We start from the raw sequence: 25,876 nt of genomic DNA on the forward strand, positions 1-25,876 counted from the left end.
CCGACGGCAACAAAAACAGCCCAAGATACTAGAGCCCAGAATAAAACACAAACTATAATGTTACTGCTTTAAAGAAATATAATACATATAAACAAATACATATAAATGTATAACAAGAATGTATACAGTGTAAGCAAAATGTGTACAGTGTGAATATATGTACTTTGCTGTTCAGTCTCTGTTGTAAACGTGTTTCCAGATTATTTAATTCACCGAAACGAGGAATAAACTACAACTAAAGGCACAAAAGAAGAGTGTTATTTACGTATGTTTGTAAAAAAGTAACGTTTAAAAGTAACTTCTACAGTTTGACGTTTGTGAAGGAAAAGAGTGGAGATGCCGGGGATTGAACCCGGGGCCTCATACATGCAAAGCATGCGCTCTACCACTGAGCTACATCCCCGTACGATTCACACAGCGTCGAAAAGTGTATTTATGCTATATCTACTAATCATTCTGTGGAAAGTCCGACTACAACGTCTAAGACTGTTTTTCTCTTTTAATATTCAGATTAAATCCTTTGTGCAAAAATGCATACAAATCACGAAACCACATCCTACTGTTGTCAAAAGGAAAAACAATAAACTAAGATGAATTAGAAATGATGTGTATATTCAGTAAACACTGGTGTAACCCTGGAGTCCCTCTGACCTCTGACCTCTGACAGCTTCCTGATCAGTGCAGCGGTGGAGTCTGTTCGTTCAGCACAAGACGTATTTACCAATCATCAAAATGGAGTCGGCTAAGTAGACTAAGCCACTAATGGGATTACATCACTATTTATAGGCTCGGGGGCAGAGGGCCGCTGTTGTGTGAGCTAAACACACAAACACAGAGTTATTCATCTGTTCACGACCAGTCGGACGAAAAGAAGAACCGAGCTCAGAAAACTCTTTTTTCCCTGTAGACACGTCATCTTAAGAAAGATTCCAGAGAACTTCTTCAACTGTGGCACTAATATTCAATAAAACACAAAGATGAACTGGTAAGATTTTAAAGGTCAAAGGTTATTTGAATCAAAAAGAATTGGACTGAAGCTGCACTGGGTTGCAGAGGCATAGAACATAAGAAAACACTGGAGCCCCTGAAGATCTTCATTTACCAGATCATGTGTGTAAAGTATCCAACAACCAACCAAGTGTATTTAGTTTAAAACTCAGTGTCCAATACAGACTTGGCAAATATAATTACAGGCAGGTGGAACATATGAATCACAACCGGCTCCTGTATCTACACAAGGAAAGTTCTATTATGTAATACCGATTGAAGCACTCTCTCTGCACTGGTTTTTCTTGAATACAGACATGGTAAAGTCAATTTGTTGTAGCTCGGTATGTATTTTGTTCATATATTAACATGTCTGCAACCATGTTCACCATTTACTGAACTATATCTTTATTTATAAGTCATATTTATCTTTCTTCAGCTCTTCTGTCCTTGTCTTTGCTTCACATCCAGGTTAGATTATCACAGTTTCCACAATCAAGTACAAACACAAGACACAGGAAGTTATAAATCCCCGTTTTTTTAATTTGGTTGAATTTCATTAATAACTCATTTACAGATCGTTCACAGCCAAAAGAAAAACATAATGAAAACGTCACCTAAAATGATAAATGTCTTCCTCGTGCTGGTCGACTCATTTTTTAAATTTAATAGTTTCTTGACACTGAAGAAAAGAAAAGAACCTTCTTTTAGAAGATTGTACCACTGCACAACTTCCCAGCAGAGAGCGAGGAAGAACGTTCGCTCCACGATGGGTTGATGACTTTAAAATGGACGACGTGACGCCCCCTGCTGGCTGGCTGCAGTATAGGTTATAAACCCCCCACGTCCTCCATGTTAGCAGATGGGACAAGACAAAATAAATAAATGTTTCTCAGAGATGGTTTCTGTCATTGTACGTAGACTTTATCACACTGTTTGTTTAAGTGTTACTGTTTATAATAAAGTTTGGTTTTAATTAGTCATCTGATACATAATCATGGTAAAATGTCAAGATTGACGGCTGAGACACACTCACACTTAGTCGTGTATAAGCGGTAGTTCGATACCATGGCTCCACAACCACTGTGCAAAAAACTGTGTTGTTGTTCAATAGGAGGAAGAGGAGATGTGTTGTTTTTTTATAGTCTGAGATACACACAGCAGTGACCGGGGGGTGGAGTCATTGTAACTCGGTCCCGTCGATACATATGCCCGACCAATCACAAGTCAGTCTCATCTGTCAATCACGACGTTTCACTCATTTTTTTTAAAGAATAAAATAACGAAATAACTCCAAACTGGACAGAAACATGAACAAACATCTGTGTGATAAGAACGACCTAAAATGACAGAAACCAACTTTGATAAAAATGTATTTAACGTGTTCTTTTGATGGTTGATGCATGTCCCATCAACCAACATAGAGGAGGCAGGATTATGAGCTACGATGAAACCAAAGAGTTGATCATTAAGTTGACCTCCTGCAGACGTCAATGTTAGTATTATTATTAAATTTAAGTCATGGTAATTCTATGCAATATAAATACAAAGTAAAAATGCATGTATGCTGTTACAACAGACATTAATTCATACAAACTGTCTATAAACAATAAGGAATTATTGTCATTAATTTTGCTGTTTCACGAGTTATTTACAACAATTAAAAAAACAATAAATAACCAGTCTGCTTTCGCCTCATCGCTGTTAAACTGAAGTGAGTTCATTTGAGAAGATTTGAAGAAAATTCAAGACCTGAAATGTAACTAGACGCTCTCGTAATCAAACAGGTTTTTGGCTATTGATGGTACAAAATATAAAATAAAACAATCATATGAAATAATGACCTTTAAGTTTGCAGACAGTTCCACAGAGAAATACAAGCTGATATGTCAAGGACTGAATAAAGAAACAGGTTTATGAGCAGGTTGTGATTCAAAGACATGAAACCAAGCTGCTGCTCCTACGTGAGAGTCTACGTTAGTTTACTGCAGTTCACCGGGCGCGAGCGAAGAGTTCCAGCAGCCGAGAGACGAGCTTCACATTTACTAGACAGACGCACTGTGGACTTTATTTATCATGGGAGGAATGAGAATGAAGGATTAACCTTAAGATCTCACCCGCCACTGTAAGAGGGAAATCATTTCTTTTAAAACTGATAAAAAAAAAAAAAGAAGATCCAGAAGCAACACAACACAACAATGGCACGGCAGCATGATGTGCGTTAGACAAGATGTTTTCAAAAAGCCTTTTCAAATAAGCCCAATTTTAAAAAGGGACAGTTTTGTGCCTCTTTTCTTTCTTCAACAGAAGACGACTGATTCCACTCTGACCACCGTACACCAAACGCTATGCTAAAGCTAGCAGCTGGCTAGCTAGCAGCATTCATTAGATAACAGGATTACGCTAATGTGGTTTGAGATTGGGTTCCTTCAGAAACTGAGTTCAGAGCTGATTTCAGATTAATTGATTCAAGACAAGGTGCAGGACTTAAAGGGTCAGGCCTGAAATTTGCAATATGATCGATAGCTGGCTCAGAGCTGTTCCAGAGCCAAGTGAATTAAACTCAGTGCAATCCAATTAGGAGACTAATGCCTCCTCAGTGAATCTGGGACCTGAGGTTACAGATAATCAAGTCACTTTAAAGTCTATTGTTTTCTTTTGTTCTGGAAGAAAAGAGGCAAAAAGACAGAAAGACAATGGGATGGCTTCAGACTCGCTTCACCTAAAAAGCAAATGACTCAAGACTTTGACAAACAGAACTGTGGCTTCCAGAGCGAATGGCATCAGCCTCCACCCGACTGGTGAGGGGTCGGCTGGCTACATGGAGCTGTTAGCTTTGGTCTACGAAACGAGGCTACATCCATGCTAACATGGTTTCAATTGAAAGTGGAGTTTCACACGAGCTCATCATCAGTTTTAAATCACGAGTCATGTGACCACTGGCGTTGCTTGAACAGCTCAACTCCTCCACATGTAAACAGTTGTATCGTTGTCAAACACATAATTTAACTACACAACAGGGTCAGTAACACTTGTAATGGATTCTCCATGTTGGGTTCTCCATTGGTGGCCGGGGGGGCGGGTCATGTGATAGAAGCCTGACGAATCTGAGAAAACAAACTAAAGTATACTGGAGGCCAGGAGTCAACAAACGAAAACCTAGTTGTGTGGATGTAGCCTTAGTCTGCAACAAAAGAAGAGGAATAATGTAGTGTTGACAAAACAGAATTAATTCAAAGTCGTTTTCATTTATATCTTAGACGCTTTGTTTTTCATGGTATGGCATCTCTTACCGTCCACCTAAAGATATAGATTACGCTGAGGGGGGGTTATACTTGTTGAAGTCAAGGGTGGCACACAATGACATGTTGGCTGGTACAAGTGTGTGTTTGTATACAGGATGAAGTGTGTAACCAGAGTTTGTAAGGTTTGAGTCGGCAGCTCTTCCATGACCTGTGGTCGGGTAATTCCAGTGCTGTACAGTTGGGGGCATGCATCCGGACAGAAATGCATGCACGGGGGGGGGGGGGATCTTGCATCTCCAGGTTCTGGCTCAGACGTCTTTAACACCAAACAGAATCCGTGGACGTCGCAGCTGCAGTCACTTCTGCTGCGTCACATCTTCAGATTGTGTGAAACGTAGTCGTGACCTCGACCCTCAACTGTCCACGCCTCCTTTGAAACATCTTCTCAAACCATGAAACAACGAGCGTTAGAGGGCAGTGACGCAACGTGTGACCGAAGTCGCTTGTTCCTCGAGACGAGAGGAAGAGGAGGAGATGTGCGGTTTCTGTTGCGCTGCTGGTCTCAGATGATTTGTACAATTTCATACAGGAGTTAATTGACCACTCGCCTTCGTGGCTTTTCTTTTTTGAAGGGCAAAATAATTTAAGCAGAAGAAATGTAAAAAATAAGCTCCTGATAGTCCAGAACAGAGGGAGACTGGGAGCGATGGGAGATGGAGACAATTCCAGTCCTGCTCTGGATAGTGGATAAAGAAGGGGATCCACCATGTTTTTTTTTTTCATATTCCCATATTCATGGCCCAGGAAAAGAGGACACACCCACCCCAGGTTGGACTGTGGCGGGGGTGGGGGATAGGTGATCATTAAAGAACGGCCTGATGCCTGTTTTTTTTTACTAGTTGGCATGAAGTTCTCCATGAGCCCGGTTAGTGGTTTGATTTACATGGATACTCCTCCACAGTCCGAGTTCAGTGGAGGTGGGCTGAGAGCCTTCGAGGGCCCACTCTGCAGGTGTGGTCCAGTTGGGGGAGGAGCTGGGTTATGGGGCGAGGGCTGGGATGGCTGGTGGCTGGTCGATCTCTGGGGTTCTGGACGTCCGGCAGCAGTCGTATGTGGCAGGGTCGTAACGGGGCTCGGACGGCTGAAGAGAGAGAGAGAAACCAGATCAGAGTGAAACGGAGAAACAGAATCAACAGTAACACAGGAACGCTCGGGATTTGAACCGTGGCAGGTTCAGTTGGAAAAGCCTTAGGGTCTAAGGTCAACAAAATATACAAGGAACTTTGGTTTTTTACTTACTCGCGTCTTTATGATTTTTGCGTTTCTCCTATACTGAATTATGCTTCAGGGATAATGGGATTTAAATTATGTAAAAAACAGATTCTTTACAAGAAAGACCTGCAGGCTGTTGTTTTGTCGTTTTTTTTTAACTGATAAAAACTTTGCTGTTCAGGATGATATGCATTTGATTCCTGGATCAGTAAGAGGAGACTGAGTGGATAAGACTTTGGAATAAATTGATTAATAAGTCTGACACCAGGGTCAATACGAATCGCACAATTCTCCACAGGCTACAGAGCTTCAAGCTGTTTTTGAGGAAGTAGAATTACAGTAAATGTACAGAAATAAAGATCTGAGTGGAGTTTGTCCCTTTGTGGGTTTGTTTCAGCTTCCTCCCACAGTCCAGCGACATGCAGACTGGGGTTTGGCTCATTGGAGACTCTAAATTGACTGTGTAGGTGCTACTGGGAGAGCGAATGGATGTTTGTCTGGATAAATACAGAAATAACAGTTTCATACCCATCTGCTTCTGCTCGGCGAGGCTCATCCACACCGTCACTTTCCTGCCGGAGGAGACGAGAACAAATGTGTCATCTCTACTTCATTCAGAAAAATACAGACGAAAAGCAAAACCGGCTCCAATCTCTAGAAATCTTTAGATCCAAAGAAACAAAACCATTAAACAGGTTTCATGCAGCCAAGTTGATGTTTTCAAAACATTGGCAACAGGCTGGGATTTGAATTAATTATTTAAAACAAAGAAAATAAGGAAAAATCTATTTTTCTTTTTCATCTAAATATAAATAACTATCTGCATCTGAAATATGACTGTTTCTTTAGTTTCTCCTCTCATTGAACAGATAAAACACACAAGTATCAAACAAGTTGTTAGTACAAATAATTCCTTATAAACTTGTCAACAATACGACAAACAGGAAGTTACAACACATAATGCAGCCATGCTCATTCTGTGCAGAGCTCTTCAGGCACAAGGTGACAACAGGACAGTGAAGACACATGCAGGTACAAGACGACTGCAGCAACATGGCGGCGCTGCGGTGAATATGCTTGACGGTGGTGACTGGACAACACGGGCGGTTTGTTATGGATGAGGAAGCTGAACAGTGCGGCCCGGCAACAGCTGACACACAAGACAACACATGATGGAGGACAGGGCGACACACAAAGTGGACGACGTGGCTCTTACGAGTCATTTCGACTCTGGTAAAGTCTCCCCGGGGTTTTCTGCCCCTGCTGGACCGGCCGAGGTCGGCGACTTGGGCTCGGCCGGCGGCATGGCCAGCGGCAGGGGAATGGGCTGACTCGGGCCGTCTGAGCTTTCTGGAGCCGGGTTAGATTTGGGCTGGCCTATGATTACTGTGTTACCTGTTGGGTTGGAGCATGAAGACAAGAAGCCTGCGGTGTGAGAGCATGTTACATTAAATAAGACAGAACAACATGGGCTGACGTCGGTTCAGCTTGCAACACCGTTCAGATACATTTAACAATAATACACACACAACAAATGAATCTCAACAATTGATGTATCAGCACTTAAGATAGATCGCAGATATGAAAACCTTTATTTTACAGAACACTTAGAATTCAACAAGTTGACTGCTGGGAGTCTTTTGAAATCCACACAGAAGATGTGCTAACACCTTAAACCACCTTTTGGACACATTTTATTAGTGTGAGGCAACAACACAAGTCCTGATTGGTCCAAAGTCTAATACCAATGTTTTTTTTTTGTGTCTGAGCTGAAGAGATCTTTGGATTTCTGTTTTTGTTTCTCTGATTTCAGCCACTGAATAACTTCCCTGATCCAACTTTAATCTGTTTAATCTGCTGAGCTCGTACAACTGATTTATAATAAAAAATACAATACAACTTTGTTCTCTTCACAAAGTCCCAAGTGTGTGGTAAACCAAAGTAAATGATTCATTTTACACAAGATATAGTCTATAGTTAAAGAATCTAAAACTTTCACGATGCATTATGGTTAATGGAGCGAGGGGAAGGTGCATTAACAGCTCTCCAGTTCACGGAGCTCATTTCCTGTTTGTATTCATGATAGATCGACTCAGTTAACAGAGGATCGTTAAGCTGTTGCCTTGTTGGATGTTTTATCGTCTCCCAAATGCACAGTCACTGATGAACAGTCAATCACAAGGAAAGAAGAGTCCAGAGTGTCAGAGTAACAGGAAGGCAGAAGACTCACAACACGATGTTAAACTACCACCTCCCCCCCCCCCCCCCCCCGAGCTCTCACCTCCATCCTGCTCTGCTTTGATCTGGGCCTCCAGGTCCTCAGGGTCCAGGTACTGGTAGTTGTCATCGTCATCGGGTGGTTTACACTTCCCACAGCAGAAACAGCAGCAGCAGCAACAGCAGCAGCAGGTGAACAGTGTACAGCACAGAACCAGACCCTGCAGGAGTGAACACACACAGAGAGGAGCAAGGTTCAGCCTCGTGATCCAACACAACCGTCTGTACCTCCTCAGGAAACACACAGGAGACCATCAGAAGACACAATCATCTGTAGGATCATCTTTTGAAACTCACAGAGATGATGTGCACGTACCTTAAACCACCACTTGGACATAAGGAAGTAGTATTTGACGCTCTCCTCTCCAAACTGCTCGGACACGTACAGGCCCATGGAGCCGTACTCGTTGTAAATCTTCCTCTTGGTCTCATCATTTAAAATGGAGTTGGCGTTGTTGATCTCCTTGAACTTATCCGCCGCCTCCGGGTTGTCCGGGTTCTTGTCCGGATGGTACTTCAGCGCTAGTTTTCTAACAGGACAGGAGAATGAAATAATGAGACGACGTGTTGAAGGGTTGAAATCTGGTATTTATTTCTTTTGTTTGTTAATTAATAACAAATAATTGGTCCTGTTTACTCAGGGAAAGGATTTAAATGAAAGGTTGCTGGTTCCACCACCAGATCAAATTCAGATAAAACAGAAAAAACACACAATTCAAGCTGAAATCATGACTTGGTCTTATTTACAATATTTGATAGATACATTTCTAATAAATAAACATTATAAAAGGGTTTCCTGTCAGTTTCTCTTCAGGGGGAGAAACTTACTCTGCAGTTGAACGACTTGTGGCCACTTATGAGACACATTTTCAAACACAACCAAGGAACAAGATTATTCAAGTGAAGGATTAAGGAAATACCTGATGTAATAATTACGGTGCCATTACCCCGTCTACTCTGCACAAACTAATCCAGTCGACTGAGACGGCTTAAAAAGTTGAGTAATACTTCACATTGCCGAGCGCCCACCTGTACGCTTTCTTGATGTCCTCAGCAGTCGCTCCTTTCTCCAGCCCTAGCACCTTGTACACACTCTCCCCGGCTGTGGACATCTTCCTCTGGGGACGGGAGGCGTTTGGTTCAGCCATGGCTCACCTCTGTCGATCAAGAACAATTAAAATGAATCAAACATCATCACGACTCATTATTTAAGACCAGGTCACGAAGCAGGATTGAGCACGACAGCGTCATCACTCCGATGAGAGTGATAACATGTTTGTGGAAACTTTCCACTGCTGCTGTTTGCTGAGGGAGAAGCCTGGAGTGCTTTATGTGGATTGTGAGTCATATGGTGCAGAGGTGACGGTTTCAGAAGTTTATACACACACCCCGGGATATTTAAGCATCTTTTTGTGAAACAAGAGAGTGGAGACGTGTCGTCCATCTTTGTTTATCCACTCAATGTAAGAAACACAGCCTACTTCCTACAACTCGATTTTCTCCCAACAATTCAAATAAATGAAGACAGTAAAAGTTAAATGTTGATGTAGACCAACTTCACTTCAAGTGAAGACAAATGATCGTCTACTGGGTCCATCCCTCCTCCTGTTAACAAAGACCAGGATTATGATGATATCGGCCGAACAGCATCACAAGCAGGATTGTAATCAGCACAGAGCTTTACTCTCCACGGTGTTCAAGAGGAACCGATCCTCACTGGTGTGTCTGCTCCGCCCAGTAGACACACCAGTGATGCTGCTCTCACACCTCATTCTAGTCCACATGGTTCTTTCCTCTGAGCTGAGCTGACAGCAGCAGCGTCTCCTCCAGTGTTCTACACACATACAGATTACTGAGCTCTAACTAATGATCAGTCTGAAGGTTATATTCAACTTTCATTTCACAGAATAATCAAGAAAAAAAATTGGATTTATGTTCATATTTTACGCATATAAATGTTTTTTTTCTTAATTCAATTTCAATATATTTGGTTGTCCTTGTGTTTTCATTTGTTTTCTAATAACAATTATAATTAAACTTTAAAATATCAGTCAAATTTACATTTATTTTAAATACATAAATAACAGACAATATATCACTATTGCGAATTTTTTACTTCTACAACGGTAGAGGCAGCAGCCGCCAAAACTCCACATGAGCCGTGCTCTGATTGTCAGTAACGTGTCACAGGGAACTCACTAATGTCCCACAGCCTTCAAAAAGTGTCTCACATCTACACAGCACAGCAGGATTCCTCTTTACTGAACAAACACACACACGTTCAGACTCTTATTCAGCCGCACAAATAACGCTGTGCGGGTCGCTGACCAAAGAAGATTACATTTTGCTGATCTCACAGATTACCCGTCCAAGTCCATGTCAGAGAGGGCCAGCGTCCCGGTCAGAGTCTGGCCAAACACTCACCCGCCCCGACCAGCTAAGCATGTATCCACAGATCTGTCCCGCTGTGTGACAAACAGGAGGTGCTGGAGCGAGAGCGAAGACTGGGGGGGGGGGGGTCGTACTGTACAGGCTGTGCAGTCGACTGCAGTGAACCCAGAGCAAAACGCTCTTATTAAGCTTTTCTGTTTTATAGTTTACACACAGGACAGATTTACAAAGGATTAAAAACTCGCAATTATTACAAATAACACAATGACCCCAGCTTACACAGCAACTGAATCAGTTCTGTTATTTCACCAAAGCCTCTCGTCTTCGTTACTGAAGTTAATAAGAGAAACGAGCGGCTGTGGCTGAGGGGGAGAGCGGGTTCCTCCTGAACAGATTCGAGCAGATTCATTGGTTGATTGTTTTAAAATGATGAAAATGAATCAGTGCCGTGCCCTGTTAGATACAACACATCTTCCTTGATACCACCACTTAGTTCCTTTCACTTTCGGTAACAAAGTTTGGATGCATTTCAACCAATTACTTGTCAATCTTAATTGTTTTGAACTAAAAACTTGCAAAAGAAAATCAAGAATCCCGTTGGAGGAGAAAATGACACAAAGCTGTGACCAATATTCACAAAGAGTTCTTCTTCAGGCGACATCTTCAAATGGCTCCTTTTAAAGTCAAGAGATCGGCTCATTATTTAATCTTCAGCTCAAAGTGTGAACCTCCCCCACACTGTGACAGCAAAGTGTTTCAGACACACAAACACAAACACTCCAACAATATCCGCTCTGTTCTTCACAGTCACACACAAACAGCGCGTCGCTTTGTTCACAGCCAAACTTTTAATGAGCTAAAATGAGATCCCGATCCAGAGGCGTCTTCCACAGGAAGTGAGAGGACAGGTGATCATCAGCCTCAGTTAATCAACGCTTCGGCTTTAAGGCATTTTTCTGCTTTTAACAAAGAAAATCCCCTGAATCATAATTCAATGCACCAAAGCAGCTTTGCTCTTACAGTCCGTCATCCGATTAGATCAGAGCCTGTTGTGAAAATAAAAATTAAGCTTCACACATGCATTTGTAATTTCACCATATTATACTTAAAAGTTTAAAACTGACACTATGCACCTATTTTCTTCCTAAAACAAATTTATAATATTGTCACTCGGGTCACATCAGGGAGTTTTTTCCAAGGAATTAAACATTTTCAAACAAATAGATTTAAATTCATCTCAGAAATCACGGTGACACAGCGCCAGAAATGTTGTAATGTAACCTCCGTTGTGTTAAATAACACAGATACAACACTTTGATGGTGTAAAATCCATTTGATTAATTTATCTAAAAGACTAAATCTGCAGATTAATAGATAATTATTAGCTGCAGCTCTGACAGTGTTACTTCAGTCAAGCATCTATAAACTCTGGAGTATAATTTAAAATGACATCATTTAAAGAACAGAGAGAAAGCTTGTCAGGCTAGTGACTGGAATAAACGCTGCGAAGGGCAAATGAAAAAGGCCTTTTCTCTTTTTTCCTGAACGATGGAAGCGCTGCAGGCGCAGATGGCGTGTCGGCTGAGGCCAAGAAGCAGATGTTAATACTTCACGCACCCTTGGAGCATCCTGCACAGTCGCCGTTCCACCGGGGAAGTGAAACCAGGCCTTTACACATCGGAATCACTGTAAAACCTCGGAGACGCTGCACTGATCCCAGCGCCCCCCTGCAGCTCCCGATCGATAGAGTCTCCCTGAGCCAGCTCTATTAGGTTAATTAGACAACTGCAGTCATTGCAGGTTTGACTTTTAAAAAACTGTATCTATACACATGGTGCTCGTTCATCAAATGAACAGGAGCGATGGAATGATAATGACATAGAAACGCAACAGCAACACACACACGTTGAGACCCATGTCCCTGTGGTGGACACGAAGGAGCTCAGCAAAGGTTCCTAGATCTGCTGGAAAGTTCCTGCTGTGAAAAGGCCTCTACTGAGACATAGTTCGTTTATATCATCATTGATATACAACTCATGGTTTTATATGATAAAATATTACAGAACATCAAGCTCAAATTCACTGAGCAGCTTGTTGTGATCCAAACTGGAAAAAATAAACTACAAAAATAAACATGAGTCATAGCACCGACTAAAAGACAAGATAAACGAAAACACGTGGATTGAGCAATTTCACCAAATCCCTTTAAAAAAGAGATTACAAAACATTATGAGTGTCCATTAATGTAAACCTGTATCAAATCAATTTCAGCCGGTATAAAAATAAACGACACAAACAAACTGGATTAATTACCAGCATCCATGATTATTTTTAAAAAGCTAATATTAGTAAAGAGAACAAAAGGTAAACTCTTCAAACATTTCAGTCCTGTGCTCAAGAAAGATGTATTTTTTTTATTGCTTGACACAAAGTTTCTCTTTTCAAAACCACAAAGATTTGAGGATCGAGGCGACGACTCATTCGACTGAAACTTCTCATCCAGCGAGAACAACAGCTCTTAAGATCCTCCGTTCTGTTGCTCTTTAAATAGATTCTTTATAGTTTAAAATAACATCAGCTTTCCAACGTGTGTGTAACTGTGTATCTGCAACAACAACACAGACAAGCCAAAAGTTCCACACACACAATAAACCACACTAAACATCATAGTTACAAGCAGAACAGACTAATGTCCTGTTTCACAGCTCAAAGTCCAAAACTTCAAATAAACTCCATGTGTCCATCCACGCGATTCTGCTTCTTCCTCTATTGTTTAACGATGTCTCAACTTCCTGTGAACGAGTCAACAGTCTGAACAAAAAGGTTTTCAAACCGTGAACGAACCGAAACCATGGTTCAGTTTGATCCAGACGCACAACACTTAGTTAGAAAGTTAGACACCAAACAAACAAACAAACAAACCAGCAGAGCTTCTTCACACTCAGATCTAAGAATCTATGATGGTTTCTGCTCCACTTTCCAAACAGTCCAACCTCTCCATGGTGTCCACGTCTGTTAAGAAGCATCTGTTTATTCTGAATACTAAACCACACACTGGAAAAAACACATGCATGACAACAAAGGCTGCAGTTACTTAGCACTGCCACCCTGCAGCTACAAAAGAAAGGAAGTCGCTCTAAATGGCGTGCGGGACCCGGGAGGTGGTCGATACGACACCGGAACCTTCATTAGGTGGGAATCAAACTGTGGCACGTAGAACAACTGCTGCTGCGTGGGAGTGTCGACCCACTGTGACGTCGCCCACTGGCTGGGGGAGCTTTGGCGTTTTGAAGCCCCAAGCTTTGGCGTTTTGTTCAGCGCCATCTTGTTCTTTGAAACCATAAGTGACCATATAAGGAGGAGCGCAGGGGGGGGAGGGAGGAGCCTGATAGAGAGTTTGAGGACATTGATCGACCATCAGACTGGTCCATCCACCGGGAGACAGCGAAGAAGAGGTCAACTTGGAAAGATGACTAGATTGGAGAGCTACAAACAAAAACACGTGATTTACGCTGAAGACTATTCCCACGTCCTGAACCCTGCACCCCCCTTCACCTGAGCGCTGGGGGGGGTTCTTCTGTTGTTGAGAACGTCTCCTGCGAATGTCCTGAAAGAGTCTCGACCCGATCGTCCATAAAAACGTCTTAAATAATCGATGTGTGGGTAAAACTACTCAACTCAAAGATCAGAATACTTCCTCCAGCGCAGCTCCGACTTACAAAGCAGGTTTTATGTAGTTTCTCCTCATAAGGAGGTAGGAAATCTGAGGTTTGTGGTTAACCGGCACGTTTTTATCACCGGAAATATCTCACCGGCCACATCTGTTTGTGTGTGTGTGTGTGTGGGGGGGGGGAGCACATGTTGGGACACACAAAGACTTGATTTGCATAATTAGGTCACTGGATGAACACAACCTCCCACGTGAACGTGTGAGACAAGAGTTAAAAACCTCCACTGGTCCTGCAGCTCTGGACGTGTGTCCCTGGGCTGATGAGTCCTCGGGCATCACACCCTGGATCTGGGGGGGGGGGGGGTCACATGTTTCGGGGGGGGGGGCACAGGCTGATGTGCCGGGACGTCTGTCCGCTCCGGTGGAGGCGGAATGCCGCGTGACTGTCGCCTGTTCGTCCTTGCGGAGCTCTAATCCTCCGTTAATCTGCCTCCACAGGAGAAGCGGTTACTTTCGGTTTTACAACCCGGTTCTCCACGCACCAACACGGCACCTGCCCCCCCCCCCCCCCTCCATGAGTTCTGTCTCTTCTTCGCCTTCTCCGTCCTGATGCTGCAGCTAGCTGTTAGCTCCCTGCTAGCTCCTCTGCCTGGACTGGTCTCCTCCAGCAGAACTTCATGCGTTCGTGTGTAAACATGTCAGTTGGCACTTGTGGCCCGTTACACGAAGCGACCCGGCTACACACAGACATGCGAAGCCCCATTCACGAATTCGCCAGTTTCACTAATCACGCCTGTCTGTACTTGATAATCTCACGCAGAACTCTGCCCGACCATTTACAACCACTAACCCGGCCACGCAGATCAATTCGGCGCAGGTTTCATACACGAACGATGCAACATTCAATTGAACAAAAGGCGCAAATCCTAATTAAGAGTCGTTCTCATTGTCGCTGCCACCGCCCTGTGAATCTAAACCGTGAACGTCTAACATGGCGTTTGGTGTCGAGTCCGAACCGAGCCGGGATGCTGACTTTCCCCGGGACGGTCACACCCGTGGTACCGGTCGGAAATCAACGGCAAGACGAGAAGCGAGTCCACGTTAAATTGGCGGATTTGCGAACGGAGTCTGGCGAGCGTGACGGCTAGCTTAGCCGTGTGCTAGCTAATTTGGAAGTGTCGGAGTAGCTCACCTTGTGCTAACTGGTCGCGGTGTATCTCGCCGGGAGGTTAACTGGACCATAGAGGCATCCGGTCCACTGGTCTGAACTCCGGGTTGAAGGCTCGGGAACGCGGTGAAATTAGCCCGGGTGTGGAGAGGTGGTGGCCCGGTGCTGCTGCTGCGGCTGCCCGGTCTCTTCTTCTTCTTCTTCTTCTCCTTCTTCCTCCTTCCAGGAACCAACTGACGACGCGGTGCTTTCAAGGTTTCCCCCAAAAATCCTCCTCTCGGTCCAAAGAGCAGATCCTGGAATCACATGTTTTTATTCATGTCTCTGGTTCATCGTCCAGTTCCCTGATTATTCATGTTAAAGCTGATTAGGGAACAAAAGCTCAACGAAGCGGTTACACAGGATTTTTTATCCAAATCATGAAAAACGTGAAATTAGCCTATTTATTTTTTAGGTTTCATTTTGACATCAAGTCCCGGAATTATAACAGAAAGCATGTGATTCTCTACAGGATGTTACACAACACGAAAATACAGGAAATAAAGAGCAGGGTTTTATTATTGAATCTGGGTCCCTGAACGTCTCATCAGCTGCGAAAAAGTTGGACACAGTTAACGTCACATTTCACCTTCTCAACCATTTCATTTATGTATTTAGTTATTTTTAAGATAAGAAATTTGCAATATTACAGCAGCAGAGGAAAGAAAACAGGCATCTGTAGGTATTAAGTAACACTTAAGTGAAAGGATATTTTTTTTAAATATAGAAAAATATGAATCTTATAAAAACTTAGTGTAAAAAAAATGTGCAGTCATTGGATCATTGTGTTGCAATGAAGTTTAACCAGAGTTAAAGTCCATCATTTTCATCCTTCGTATTTCTACAGCTGAAATTCAAAGCCCACATTTTTATTATAAAGTGTAATTTAATGGTCTCATTTATATTCTTTGTTTACCTCACATTTGTATGTCGATATATATTGATCATCTTTAAAATAATGCTTAAGCAAGTAATGTTACAAAACTCACATCTTCACCTGGACCTGTTCCAGTCTAATGCTCAAACCCAAACATTTAATTTTCCTAACATCATAACATGTCATGTTGCTTCCTGTGACATAAAAAAAAACATAAACTACAAATGGGGAAGATTGTCCTTTTATTATTTATTTCTCCACATGATACAGTCATTCACCAACACGTTCCCGACGTCCCATTTGGATTTAAAAAAAGACGAATACCCCTCAACCTGTGAGACATGTGTGCGTATCCACCTCCAGTTATTTCTACACATAAGGAAAGACACAATTCATACAAAAGAAGTAACAGAGCGTACCTTATCCCTATAGAATGCTACATTCTCCCTTTTTAGTGTGCGAGCTGGTCCCTTTAAAGTCACCTACAGTCGAGTCTTTAACGGAGCAACCAGAGGATTAATTTCATAAACATCATTAGATTATATTTCTGATTTCAATGCCTCCAGTTCTCCTCCAAGCAGCTTCTTCTTCTCTCTCACTGATAAACAAACACTCAATAATCTTCTAACCGTCGCTAACAAACAAAAAAAACAAAAAAATAAGACTTTAAAGAAGTTTTGGGATAATGCTTAATTTGTCTGAAGATATATATATAAAAAACAGAAACAGTTGCTGAAAAATATATGGTAATTTTACAGTTGACCTAAAGATAACTGGAGAAAAGCAGCGTTGTGTTACAGATTAAAAAAAATCAGCTGACATCAAACACTGTGCTGTCGATTGTGTTAATTTCAGGGAACAACATTGAAGGTTCTAACACTTATCATCAAGTGGGTTCTATCTGCCCAGTACGGTGGCCAGCAGGGCCATTCGGATGTACATGCCGTTCTCCGCCTGGCGGAAATACGCTGCTCTGGGGTCCGTGTCCACTTCGGCACTAAGGGGAAGGAAATCAAGGAAGGAAAAATAAGAATCAAATGGAGAAAGCAGTAAAATAATCTACCATCTAATCTCTTGTGGGGCCCGTTGAGGGCTTAAAGTCTCTGAGTAAATTACAACAACTGTGAAACGAGGTCTCGTGGTGTTTTACCTGATTTCATTGACTCTGGGCAGCGGATGCATCACCACCATCTTCCTCTTGGCCACAGTCATGATGTGAGGAGTGAGGATGAACTGACCGAAACACTGAGAGAAGAGGAGCAGGGACACAGCGGATTGGATCAAAGGCTCGAAACACAATGCACACATTTTTCAACCCACAACCTGAGTCTACACACATCATTTAAACTTGTCTGAATATCGTGTGTATTGAGTCTGACGCGTGAGTTTCCTCCATGAGGCCAAGTGTGAGTTTGAAAGGCCACAGTTATTTAAGAGACACGTCCAGACCCTTTGATCTCTCTCCTCTGAAGAGTCAGAGCAGCAGTGAAGTGAAGCAGAGTCTACTCACGGCCTTGTACTCCTCCTCGGAGGCGAACCGCTCCTTCTGGATCCTCGTCATGTAGAGCACGTCGGTCTCAGGCAGAGCTTCTTCAATGCTCTCAAACTCCTCCTGCAAACCGGGACAAACACACATCATCTGTTTAGTTTGTGTTGTTTGTCAAACTCAGATAACAAATCCCTGCAACATGAGATTTAGATTTTTGATCTCTTATTGTTTTGTGCATGTGTACACGCCCCCCCCCCCCCCCCCCCACCTGTTTGATGCCCTTGGAGGCCACGTAGCTGATGATCTCAGCCGGCATGTGGAGGTTCTTGGGCGCCACGTAGCGCAGAGTGATGCGGTACTGGGTCAGCAGTTTGGCGAGGGAATGAACCGTGCGGCCATGTTTCAGATCCCCGACCATAGTTATCTGAGAGAGAACATTTATTATGATGAGTTTTCTAGAGAAAAGCTGGTTCCAGGTCAGTGTTTCTGTGAGGATCAGGCTTTGCACCCTGCAGGATCCTCACCGTCATCCCGTTGACCGTCCCCAGCTCCTCTCTGATGGTGAACACGTCCAGCAGGGCCTGGGTGGGATGCTCCCCGACGCCGTCTCCAGCGTTGATCACCGGTTTACGGCAGTGACGGGACGCGCTCTGAGGGCCACAGAGCGACATGAGTCACATGAAGAGACACCACTGAACAGAACTGAGTCCCAGAAGCTGTGAGGAACACGTTGAACCCACCTCCACAGCTCCGGGCGTCGGGTGTCGGAGCACCAGCACGTCGGCGTAGCAGCTCATGGTCTGAACCGAGTCGGCCAGAGATTCTCCTTTCTGCGTGGACGAGGTGGATTCACTGAAGTGGACGACGGAGCCGCCGAGGCGCTGCATGGCCGCCGCGAAGGAGGAGCTGGTGCGAGTGCTGACCTCGTAGAACATGGACGCCATCACTTTCCCCTGGAGATGAGCAAAGAGTCAATGAGATGTGGGAACAGTGGCAGTTCAGCTTCACACTTCCAGCATCAAACTCTTTTTAACCAAGCTGCTGGTTGTGTTGCTTTAACCTAAGATGTTGTTTCACTCCATGTTTTGGGGTTTTCAGTCGTGCAGGTTTGTGTGTTTGTAATTAGAAAGCAACACAACGTACCTTCAGGATGTCCACGCTTCTCTCCTTCTGAACCATCATACGCAAAGTGTGGGCGACGTTGAAAAGGTGTGAGATCTGAAACACAGAGAAACCCACACATCAACTCAAAAGCCTCTTACAGACGCTAGACAACGTTTTGTGAGTTTGTAAACGAAAAACACAACTTGTGTGTGTGTACCTGTTCTTTGCTGAACTGCCGCACAGACAGGATGTGCTGGCCGATCAGCGGGTGCAGGAACGGAGACGTCTGGAAGTGGGACGCCGGTCCAGCGAGAATCTGACCGGGACCCGGCTGAGGGGAGAGCAGCCGGGACAGAGGGGGGGGGTGGCTGTAGCCGTCCGCCACCACGGCTGGAGGAAGCATCATCATCATCTCTACACAACAACACAGTGCAACAATTATTTCTCTAAGCTACATTAATAAAAGTGTCATAACAGAGGGTCCCAGTGAAGAAGTACCCAGTGGTAGACCGGGGTCAGAGGCCCGGTGGGTGCGCGGTGGCATCATGTAGCGGCCGTCCCCTGCGCCGCGCCGGGGGCTCGCCGCTCGGGTTCTGATCGGGCCGTCACGAGGAGGAGTGGGACGAGTGTGCTCTGGAGTCTGAAGAACAGGAAACACAGGAAGTTTAGAATCAATGCATCCAAGACGAGAGCCGGACGTCTGCTGGGATATGATTTGATCCACTGTTCTTACCATGGGAGCTTCTTTAACCGGCTCGGGGGGGATGATGGCGGCCGCGGGCCACGTCTTCACATCTTCACCGTAACCTGGAGCCACCAACACCTGAGAGAGAGTGAGAAAACAGGATTATGTCAAAACTAAAAGGAACTTGGTGGTCCTGATATCTGTGTTTGTGGGATGTGGTGCATGGACGCTGACCTGCCCGTCGATGTAGGCCACCTCTCCTCTCAGAACCACCCGGCGGACTTTACCCTTCACCTTCAGACCCTGGAACGGAGTCCACTTGGACTTGGTGAACTGCATGGACGGAGGAATCACCCACTCGTGCTCCAGGTCCACCTGAAAGCAAAGAAACACACAAGTTGGAACATCATTTGCTCATGTGTCCCAAATTAATCGTCAAAGAAAAATGTATTATTGTTGTGATTGTTTGTGTGTACCTCTACGTAGGTGTTTTCCTGGACAGGCAGGTTAAAGATCTTGCGGGGGTTGTCATAAAGACGTCTGATGATGTCGTCCAGAGTCAGACGTCCATCGCTGACCGCGGTGAGCAGCAGCGGCAGCATGGTCTCCAGGCCGGGGTAACCAGGAGGAGGGCGCTCGCTGTTCTTCTCCTCGACAGAGTGAGGCGCTAACAACACATCATAAAAAACACATCATCACACGTTCTCTCTTGAAGCAGATCACTTTAAAGACCTTCACCTGGACGTGTGGTCAGCGGCGACTCACCGTGGTCTGTGGCGAAGCAGTCGATGATGTCCAGGTTTTCCCAGAGCGCCTCCATGTCCTCCCGGGTTCCCAGCATGGGGCGGACCTGCGCCCGACCGTCACCGATGTCCGGCACGTGGTCCTCACACAGGAAGAGGTGATGAGGCGCCACCTCACACGTGACCTGGATGCCCTTCTGCTTGGCCGCGCGGATGATCAGGATCTGACAGGAAGAAGAAATCAATCATATTTCAATCCTCATTAAGAAACTCGGTCGTGACAAGTGGGAAATACTCTGAGCACCATAACATAACTCCAAATAAGACTTATAATATCTTTTGTGCACAGTTGTTACCTCCTCCTTCTTGGCGATGTGGCAGATGTGCACCGGGCGCTGGTAGAGCTGAGCCACCATCAGGATGGCAGCCACCGTCTGCTTCTCAGCGTGAGCCACGATGGGCATCTGCTTGGGCCACTTCTCAAAGTGCTGCAGACAAAAACCACACAGTGAGTTTCTCGCCCGAGACAAACCTGTGGGTGCAGCTCCTCTATCGGCCACTAGACTGCACTGTCTCTCAGCCTACCTCCATCCAGAGGGACACGTTGTCCATCTTGAGGGTGGAGTAGGTGTCGTTCAGGTACATCTTCAGACCGACCGCCTGGCTGGCGATGGACGGCAGCACCGCGGCGTTGTCTGAGGCCGCTCCCAGGTACAGGGCGTAGTCACACCTGCAGCCGGCTTTGGCAAGCTGACAACACAACACAACATTCATTTCACATCCATCACACACTGATTCAGAACAGAGGAGAACTCATCTTAACGTGACTTCGTACCTTCTGCACCAGAGCCAGAGTGCTGGCGTCGGTCACGGCCGGGGACGTGTTGGGCATCGCACACACCATGGTCACGCCTCCTGCCAGAGCGGCGGCCGTCCCGGAGGAGAAGTCCTCCTTGTGTGTGGCACCGGGCTCACGCAGGTGAACGTGCACGTCGATCAGACCTGGTGATCAGACACACAACACGTGTTTCACTGTTTCTGACTCGTTTCATGAGACTAAGAGGACGTGTGCCTGTGACTCACCAGGGAGACGGACCAGCGTCTGGGAAGCCATGCTGTCGATGTGAGTCTTCACCGGAGGAGTCGGGCCGATCTGACGAAGAGCCTGCAACATCCACAAATCATCTTTACTCCGACTGTACGTGATCATTTGAAGAACTGTCCTGAGAGATTAAAAGGGTTAAAACAAGAGAACCGACCTGAACAAAGAGCTTCGTGCACTTGATGTCGATGATGAGCGGGACGGAGTAGTCGATGGCCATGCGCCTGGTCCTGTAGCCTTTGGTGACGAAGGAGGAGAGGCGCCGGCCTCCGCTGTTCCTCATGGAGAGGTTGATGACCAGGTCGAAGTGGTGGTTCTCCAGGTAGTTCATGATGCTGCGCTGCTTCTCTTTAGTGGGACAATCACTCTCCTCCTCCTCGAACGGCCAGTCCACCGCCATCACCTGGAGAGCAACACAAGGGTTACTGATGAGTTAGTGTTTTTAAAGCTGTGAATCAGAGACAGAGTTTGAGATTTGCTCTTTAAACAGTGATTATACTGTGAATCAAGCTGTTGATCTGTTAATCTGGAGCCAGCTACTCTGATTTCCTTTAACTGTGACCGTCACCTTGACTCCGTGCTCGGTGTAGAAGTCGGCGGTGCCCAGGCTGGCGTACAGGTCGTAACCCAGAGACTCCAGCGCCTGCACGGTGGGCAGCAGCTCACTCTTGTTCTACGATCACACAAATCATTCAGAAACAATGTTATTTAAAACTGGGCCTGAGACATCTCGTAGCAGATTTCTATTGAATTTCAAATTCACAATCCATCATGGAGCTAATCCAATATACAGTTCAGTCACCTAGGTCAACTCCACTTGAATCCTCTGAGTCTGGAGTGTTCACATCTGAGAAGTCACACAACCATCACACGTACCTTATAGCTGCCGATGGAGAGCAGGATGTTCTTCTTGGGGATCACGAAGCCCGTGGAGAGCATGGCTTTGAGGTACGCCTCGTATCGGTTCTCCCCAAAACAGGCGACCTCTCCGGTGCTGGTCATCTCCACCCCGAGCACCACGTCGGCTCCGGCCAGCCGAGAGAACGAGAACTGAGGAACCTGGAGAACACGGGACAGAACGTTAGGAGGGAAACACGACGGGCTCTTTCTCTGACCGACTCCTGACTCAGTTACCTTCACTCCCACGATGCCCTTCCCTCTCATCAGGCCCACGGGCTCCATGTCCTCCCCCATGATGAGACGTGTGGCCAGGGACACGAGGTCCACGCCCAGGGTCTTGGACACGAAGGGGAAGGAGCGGGACACCCGCACGTTGCACTCGATCACCTTCAGCTGGTCGTCCTGTTACAGGAGGGACACCGGATTATAATCCAGGTCATGCTCAGATACAAGTACTGATGAGGAAAGTTTAACTACTGCCAATATACCCGTGTTACAACGAAGCTGGAAAACTCACACAAAACAACTCAAAGTACTTTTTAAAACCAACAACCATCTTTTATCATTTGGGGTTTGATATATAAATATTCACATTATGACTATTCTGTTCACGGAGGTAATAAAACCATTTCATTTAAACAATTTTACAACTTCAACACAAAGAATCTGCAGCCTCATGATATCATCTCACAAACGTTGTGTTATAAAGTTGCGTCACCAACAACAACTACAACTCACTTCTTCTAAAACTCAAGTTGGAATGAATTTGACTTGACAAACAATTCATTTGAGTTTATTCAAATCTGTGCAGCAGCTTCACTGGTTTACCTCACTGGTTTTCAAGAGGACATGCCTCAAGCTGATGGGGAGCGCCCTCTGCTGGGTCACAGGGCAAACTACTGCAGGTCAGTTTCTCACCTTGGCGATCAGCTGCAGGTTGAAGGGCCCGGTGACCTGCAGCTCCTGGCCGATGGCGTGGACGATGATCTTGATCCTCTCCATGGTCTTCTGGTTGATGTCCTGAGGCGGCGTCACCAGTGTGGCATCGCCGGAGTGAACGCCGGCGTTCTCCACATGTTCAGACACCGCGATGGCCATCACCACCCCGTCACATGCTACTGCGTCCACATCGATCTCCTGGAAAACAGCAAAAACAATGAATGTAGCAGACACCTTTAAACATTTCTACCGTTTGTTTTGCATTTCTATCTTATTCTTTCCAAACCTTAGCTTCCTGTATGAACTTGGAGATGACGACAGGGTGCTCCTTGGACACAGCCATGGCGTTACACAGGTATTTCTCAAGGTCGGTGTCGGCGTAGGCCACGTTCATGGCTGCTCCGCTGAGGACGTAGGACGGACGGACGAGGCAGGGATATCCCACCTTCTCACAGAACTTCATAGCAGACTGGAGACAGGAGGAAAAATGTGATAAAAATGATATCCCTAAATCCAAATCCCAGATACTCTTTTTGAAATTCTGACACTAAATATGTGAACATTTTGAAACAAGTCGTCTGCACCTCAGTGTCAGAGAGCTCCTTCCACTGTGGCTGGCTGATGCCGATGGTGTCCAGCATCCTGGAGAACTTGAACCGGTTCTCGGCGCTGTCGATGAACTCGGGCGACGTGCCCAGGATGCGGCACAGCTGACGGTGCAGCGGCATGGCGATGTTGTTGGGCAGCTGGCCTCCCATCGACAGGATCACCCCCTCCGGGTTCTCCCTCTCATAGATGTCCATCACCACCTGGAACGTGCAACACTCATAAATACACAATCTAGACACGGGTGAGAACACAGCATGAAGTCAGGCGTCGAGTACAAGAGTCGTACCTCAAAGGAGATTTCATCAAAGTAGAGGCGGTCACACATGTCATAGTCGGTGCTGACGGTCTCAGGGTTGTAGTTCACCATGATGGTCTTATAACCCATCTGCAATCAATGGGACAACGAGGTTAAATATTCAATCAGGTACATTTCAAAAAGAATAATCTGACTTTCAAGTTCTTCAACGGCCAAACAGATGAAACCTGCAGAGCTGCCCTGGCTCTGATTGGATGAGCTCAAGCTGGACGTACCTTCCTGAGCTCGGTGATGCAGCCCACCGCGCACCAGTCGAACTCCACGCTGCTGCCGATGCGGTACACGCCCGAGCCGATCACCATGACGTGCTGGTCCTCGAAGGTCAGGTCGTTCTCCGTGCCGTGGTAGGTCAGGTACAGGTAGTTCGTGAACGCCGGCCACTCGGCAGCCACCGTGTCGATCTGCTTCACCACAGGGATGATCGACCAATCGTGGCGCAGCTTCCTCACCGCAAGCTCAGTGCTGCGGGGAAAAGAGAAAACTATCAAGCTCAGCCCAGATGTGAACAGTTGTAGAAATCATAGACAGACAAAATCATAAGTGTTTCAGCTGACAAGGAAAAATTAGAACATCTACATAACACAACCTGTGCCGCTGCGGCTGAGCTACAGACTGTGTGAGTTCCCGACCCACCTCTGCACAGCCAGTGCGATCTGCTTGTCGGAGAACCCCAGCTGCTTGGCCTTCAGCATGGCCTCCGGAGGCATGGTGCTCTCGTCCTGGCAGAGACGACAAAGACAAAATCAACAAAATGTCACGTAGGAGTAAAACTCTCTGCTTCCTCTCCAGGACGCCTCCTCCCTCTCTCTCCCGGCTCCTCACCTGGTTGTAGGTCTCCAGCAGCCGCTCGTGGTCGGAGATGTTCTTCATCTTGTACAGGAACCAGCGGTCGATCTTTGTGAGCTCGTACAGCTGGTCCACCGTGTAGCCGTCTTTGAACGCCGCCGCCAGCACGAAGATGCGCTTGTCGGTGGGAACCAGCAGCTCCTGGTGGACAGAGGAGGACTTCATCTATCAGATACCTGGAGTCAAACGTTTCTCCACACTAGACACACTGATACTTTTTGGCTGATCTCTGTTGACAGCTGTATAAACTACGAGCAGACGCATGTCAACGTGTTTCTTTTCCTCTCCTCACCGACTGTTTGCCTGCAGGCGACCAAAACCTGCTCAGACGTGATTTCAGTTCATGGAAATTAGGAAACACTTAAATCCTGTTTTGATTATCACATCATCGAACAACCGGTTTGAGGAGGAACTCAAGACGAGGAGGTCGAACGACAACTTGAGAAAGAGAAACAAGCTCTGTTTAGTTTTTACCGTTTCTGAGACAGCTTTGATCGTGTGGTCGAAGCCGACACAGTTCTCGTCCACCATCCTCAGAGCTTTCTGGAAGGCCTCCTCGAAGCTGCGGCCAATAGCCATCACCTCCCCTGTGGAGAAAAGGATCCGAACAGTGAACTGCACAATATCGACTGAAGCATAGAACATATTTGACAGAGCTACAGTTATCTGCAGCAGGTTGAGGATCTCAAATACTCGTTTCTCTTTCCAGCACCACAGCAGAGAAAGATAATATCGATAATAACTTTCTCCGGCTCTTACCAACACTCTTCATGGAGCTGCCGATCGTGGTGGAAACCCTGAGGAACTTGCTGAGGTCCCAGCGAGGCACCTTCACCACACAGTAATCCAAACTGGGTTCAAAGTTTGCCGTCGTGGAGTTGGTGACAGAGTTTCTACAGAAAGAACATTTGCACATTTTTCACCAGCAAATAACAATAAACATTTAAAAAGAACTTTAAAGTTTCAATACTCTGAGCTAAAGACACAATTCTGTTGCATCAGTATTTCAAAAGTGTTGAGGTTCGATGATCTATGAAAACGTACTTGAGCTGTGGCAGTGGGATCCCCAGGGCCAGTTTGGCTGCCACGTAGGCCAGAGGATAACCAGTGGCTTTACTGGCCAGGGCCGAGCTCCGGGACAGACGAGCATTCACCTCGATGATGAAATACTGCAACAAACATCACACACACACACACAGAGGCTTGAGTGTTTGTGT

The 25,876-nt window shown here is 45.6% G+C and overlaps 2 protein-coding genes and 1 non-coding gene across 4 annotated transcripts in view; all 3 read right to left on the reverse strand.

Moving 5' to 3' along the window:
* Positions 1–331: 331 nt before the first annotated feature.
* Positions 332–403, reverse strand: trnaa-ugc (transfer RNA alanine (anticodon UGC)). Its single transcript has one exon. It is a non-coding gene; the product is annotated as a tRNA-Ala (tRNA).
* A 2,619-nt stretch (positions 404–3,022) lies between these two features.
* On the reverse strand, positions 3,023–15,504 carry dnajc5ga (DnaJ (Hsp40) homolog, subfamily C, member 5 gamma a). Of its 2 annotated transcripts, XM_053445253.1 has the most exons (7): positions 15,035–15,504; positions 8,811–8,938; positions 8,098–8,311; positions 7,786–7,942; positions 6,721–6,899; positions 6,033–6,076; positions 3,023–5,373 (listed from the first exon to the last, which is right to left on the reverse strand). In XM_053445253.1, exons 2-5 carry the CDS (start codon positions 8,927–8,929, stop codon positions 6,724–6,726), a joined length of 666 nt encoding a protein of 221 aa, XP_053301228.1. In that variant the 5' UTR covers positions 8,930–8,938; positions 15,035–15,504; the 3' UTR covers positions 3,023–5,373; positions 6,033–6,076; positions 6,721–6,723. The 2 variants fall into 2 exon arrangements, with proteins under 2 accessions (XP_053301228.1, XP_053301229.1); XM_053445254.1 differs by lacking the exon at positions 6,721–6,899 and having other exon boundaries at positions 15,035–15,501.
* Positions 15,505–16,151: 647 nt separating this feature from the next.
* The window catches only part of cad (carbamoyl-phosphate synthetase 2, aspartate transcarbamylase, and dihydroorotase), a 10,066-nt gene continuing 341 nt past the window's right edge, over positions 16,152–25,876 (reverse strand). Inside the window, 30 exon segments of the mRNA XM_053444788.1 lie at positions 16,152–16,923; positions 17,077–17,171; positions 17,437–17,538; positions 17,684–17,839; positions 17,940–18,065; positions 18,156–18,368; positions 18,559–18,633; positions 18,737–19,159; positions 19,253–19,342; positions 19,439–19,579; positions 19,681–19,871; positions 19,970–20,171; positions 20,304–20,435; positions 20,533–20,697; positions 20,783–20,949; positions 21,031–21,112; positions 21,207–21,452; positions 21,618–21,722; positions 21,926–22,108; positions 22,184–22,351; positions 22,868–23,086; positions 23,175–23,357; positions 23,473–23,697; positions 23,784–23,882; positions 24,029–24,275; positions 24,447–24,532; positions 24,636–24,800; positions 25,134–25,246; positions 25,419–25,552; positions 25,704–25,828. Of these exon segments, the coding sequence (XP_053300763.1) occupies positions 16,824–16,923; positions 17,077–17,171; positions 17,437–17,538; positions 17,684–17,839; positions 17,940–18,065; positions 18,156–18,368; positions 18,559–18,633; positions 18,737–19,159; positions 19,253–19,342; positions 19,439–19,579; positions 19,681–19,871; positions 19,970–20,171; positions 20,304–20,435; positions 20,533–20,697; positions 20,783–20,949; positions 21,031–21,112; positions 21,207–21,452; positions 21,618–21,722; positions 21,926–22,108; positions 22,184–22,351; positions 22,868–23,086; positions 23,175–23,357; positions 23,473–23,697; positions 23,784–23,882; positions 24,029–24,275; positions 24,447–24,532; positions 24,636–24,800; positions 25,134–25,246; positions 25,419–25,552; positions 25,704–25,828 (4,758 nt within the window). The 3' untranslated portion in view covers positions 16,152–16,823.

This window comes from Pleuronectes platessa, chromosome 17 (genome assembly GCF_947347685.1).
Source record: "Pleuronectes platessa chromosome 17, fPlePla1.1, whole genome shotgun sequence".
Taxonomy (NCBI): Eukaryota; Metazoa; Chordata; class Actinopteri; order Pleuronectiformes; family Pleuronectidae; genus Pleuronectes; species Pleuronectes platessa.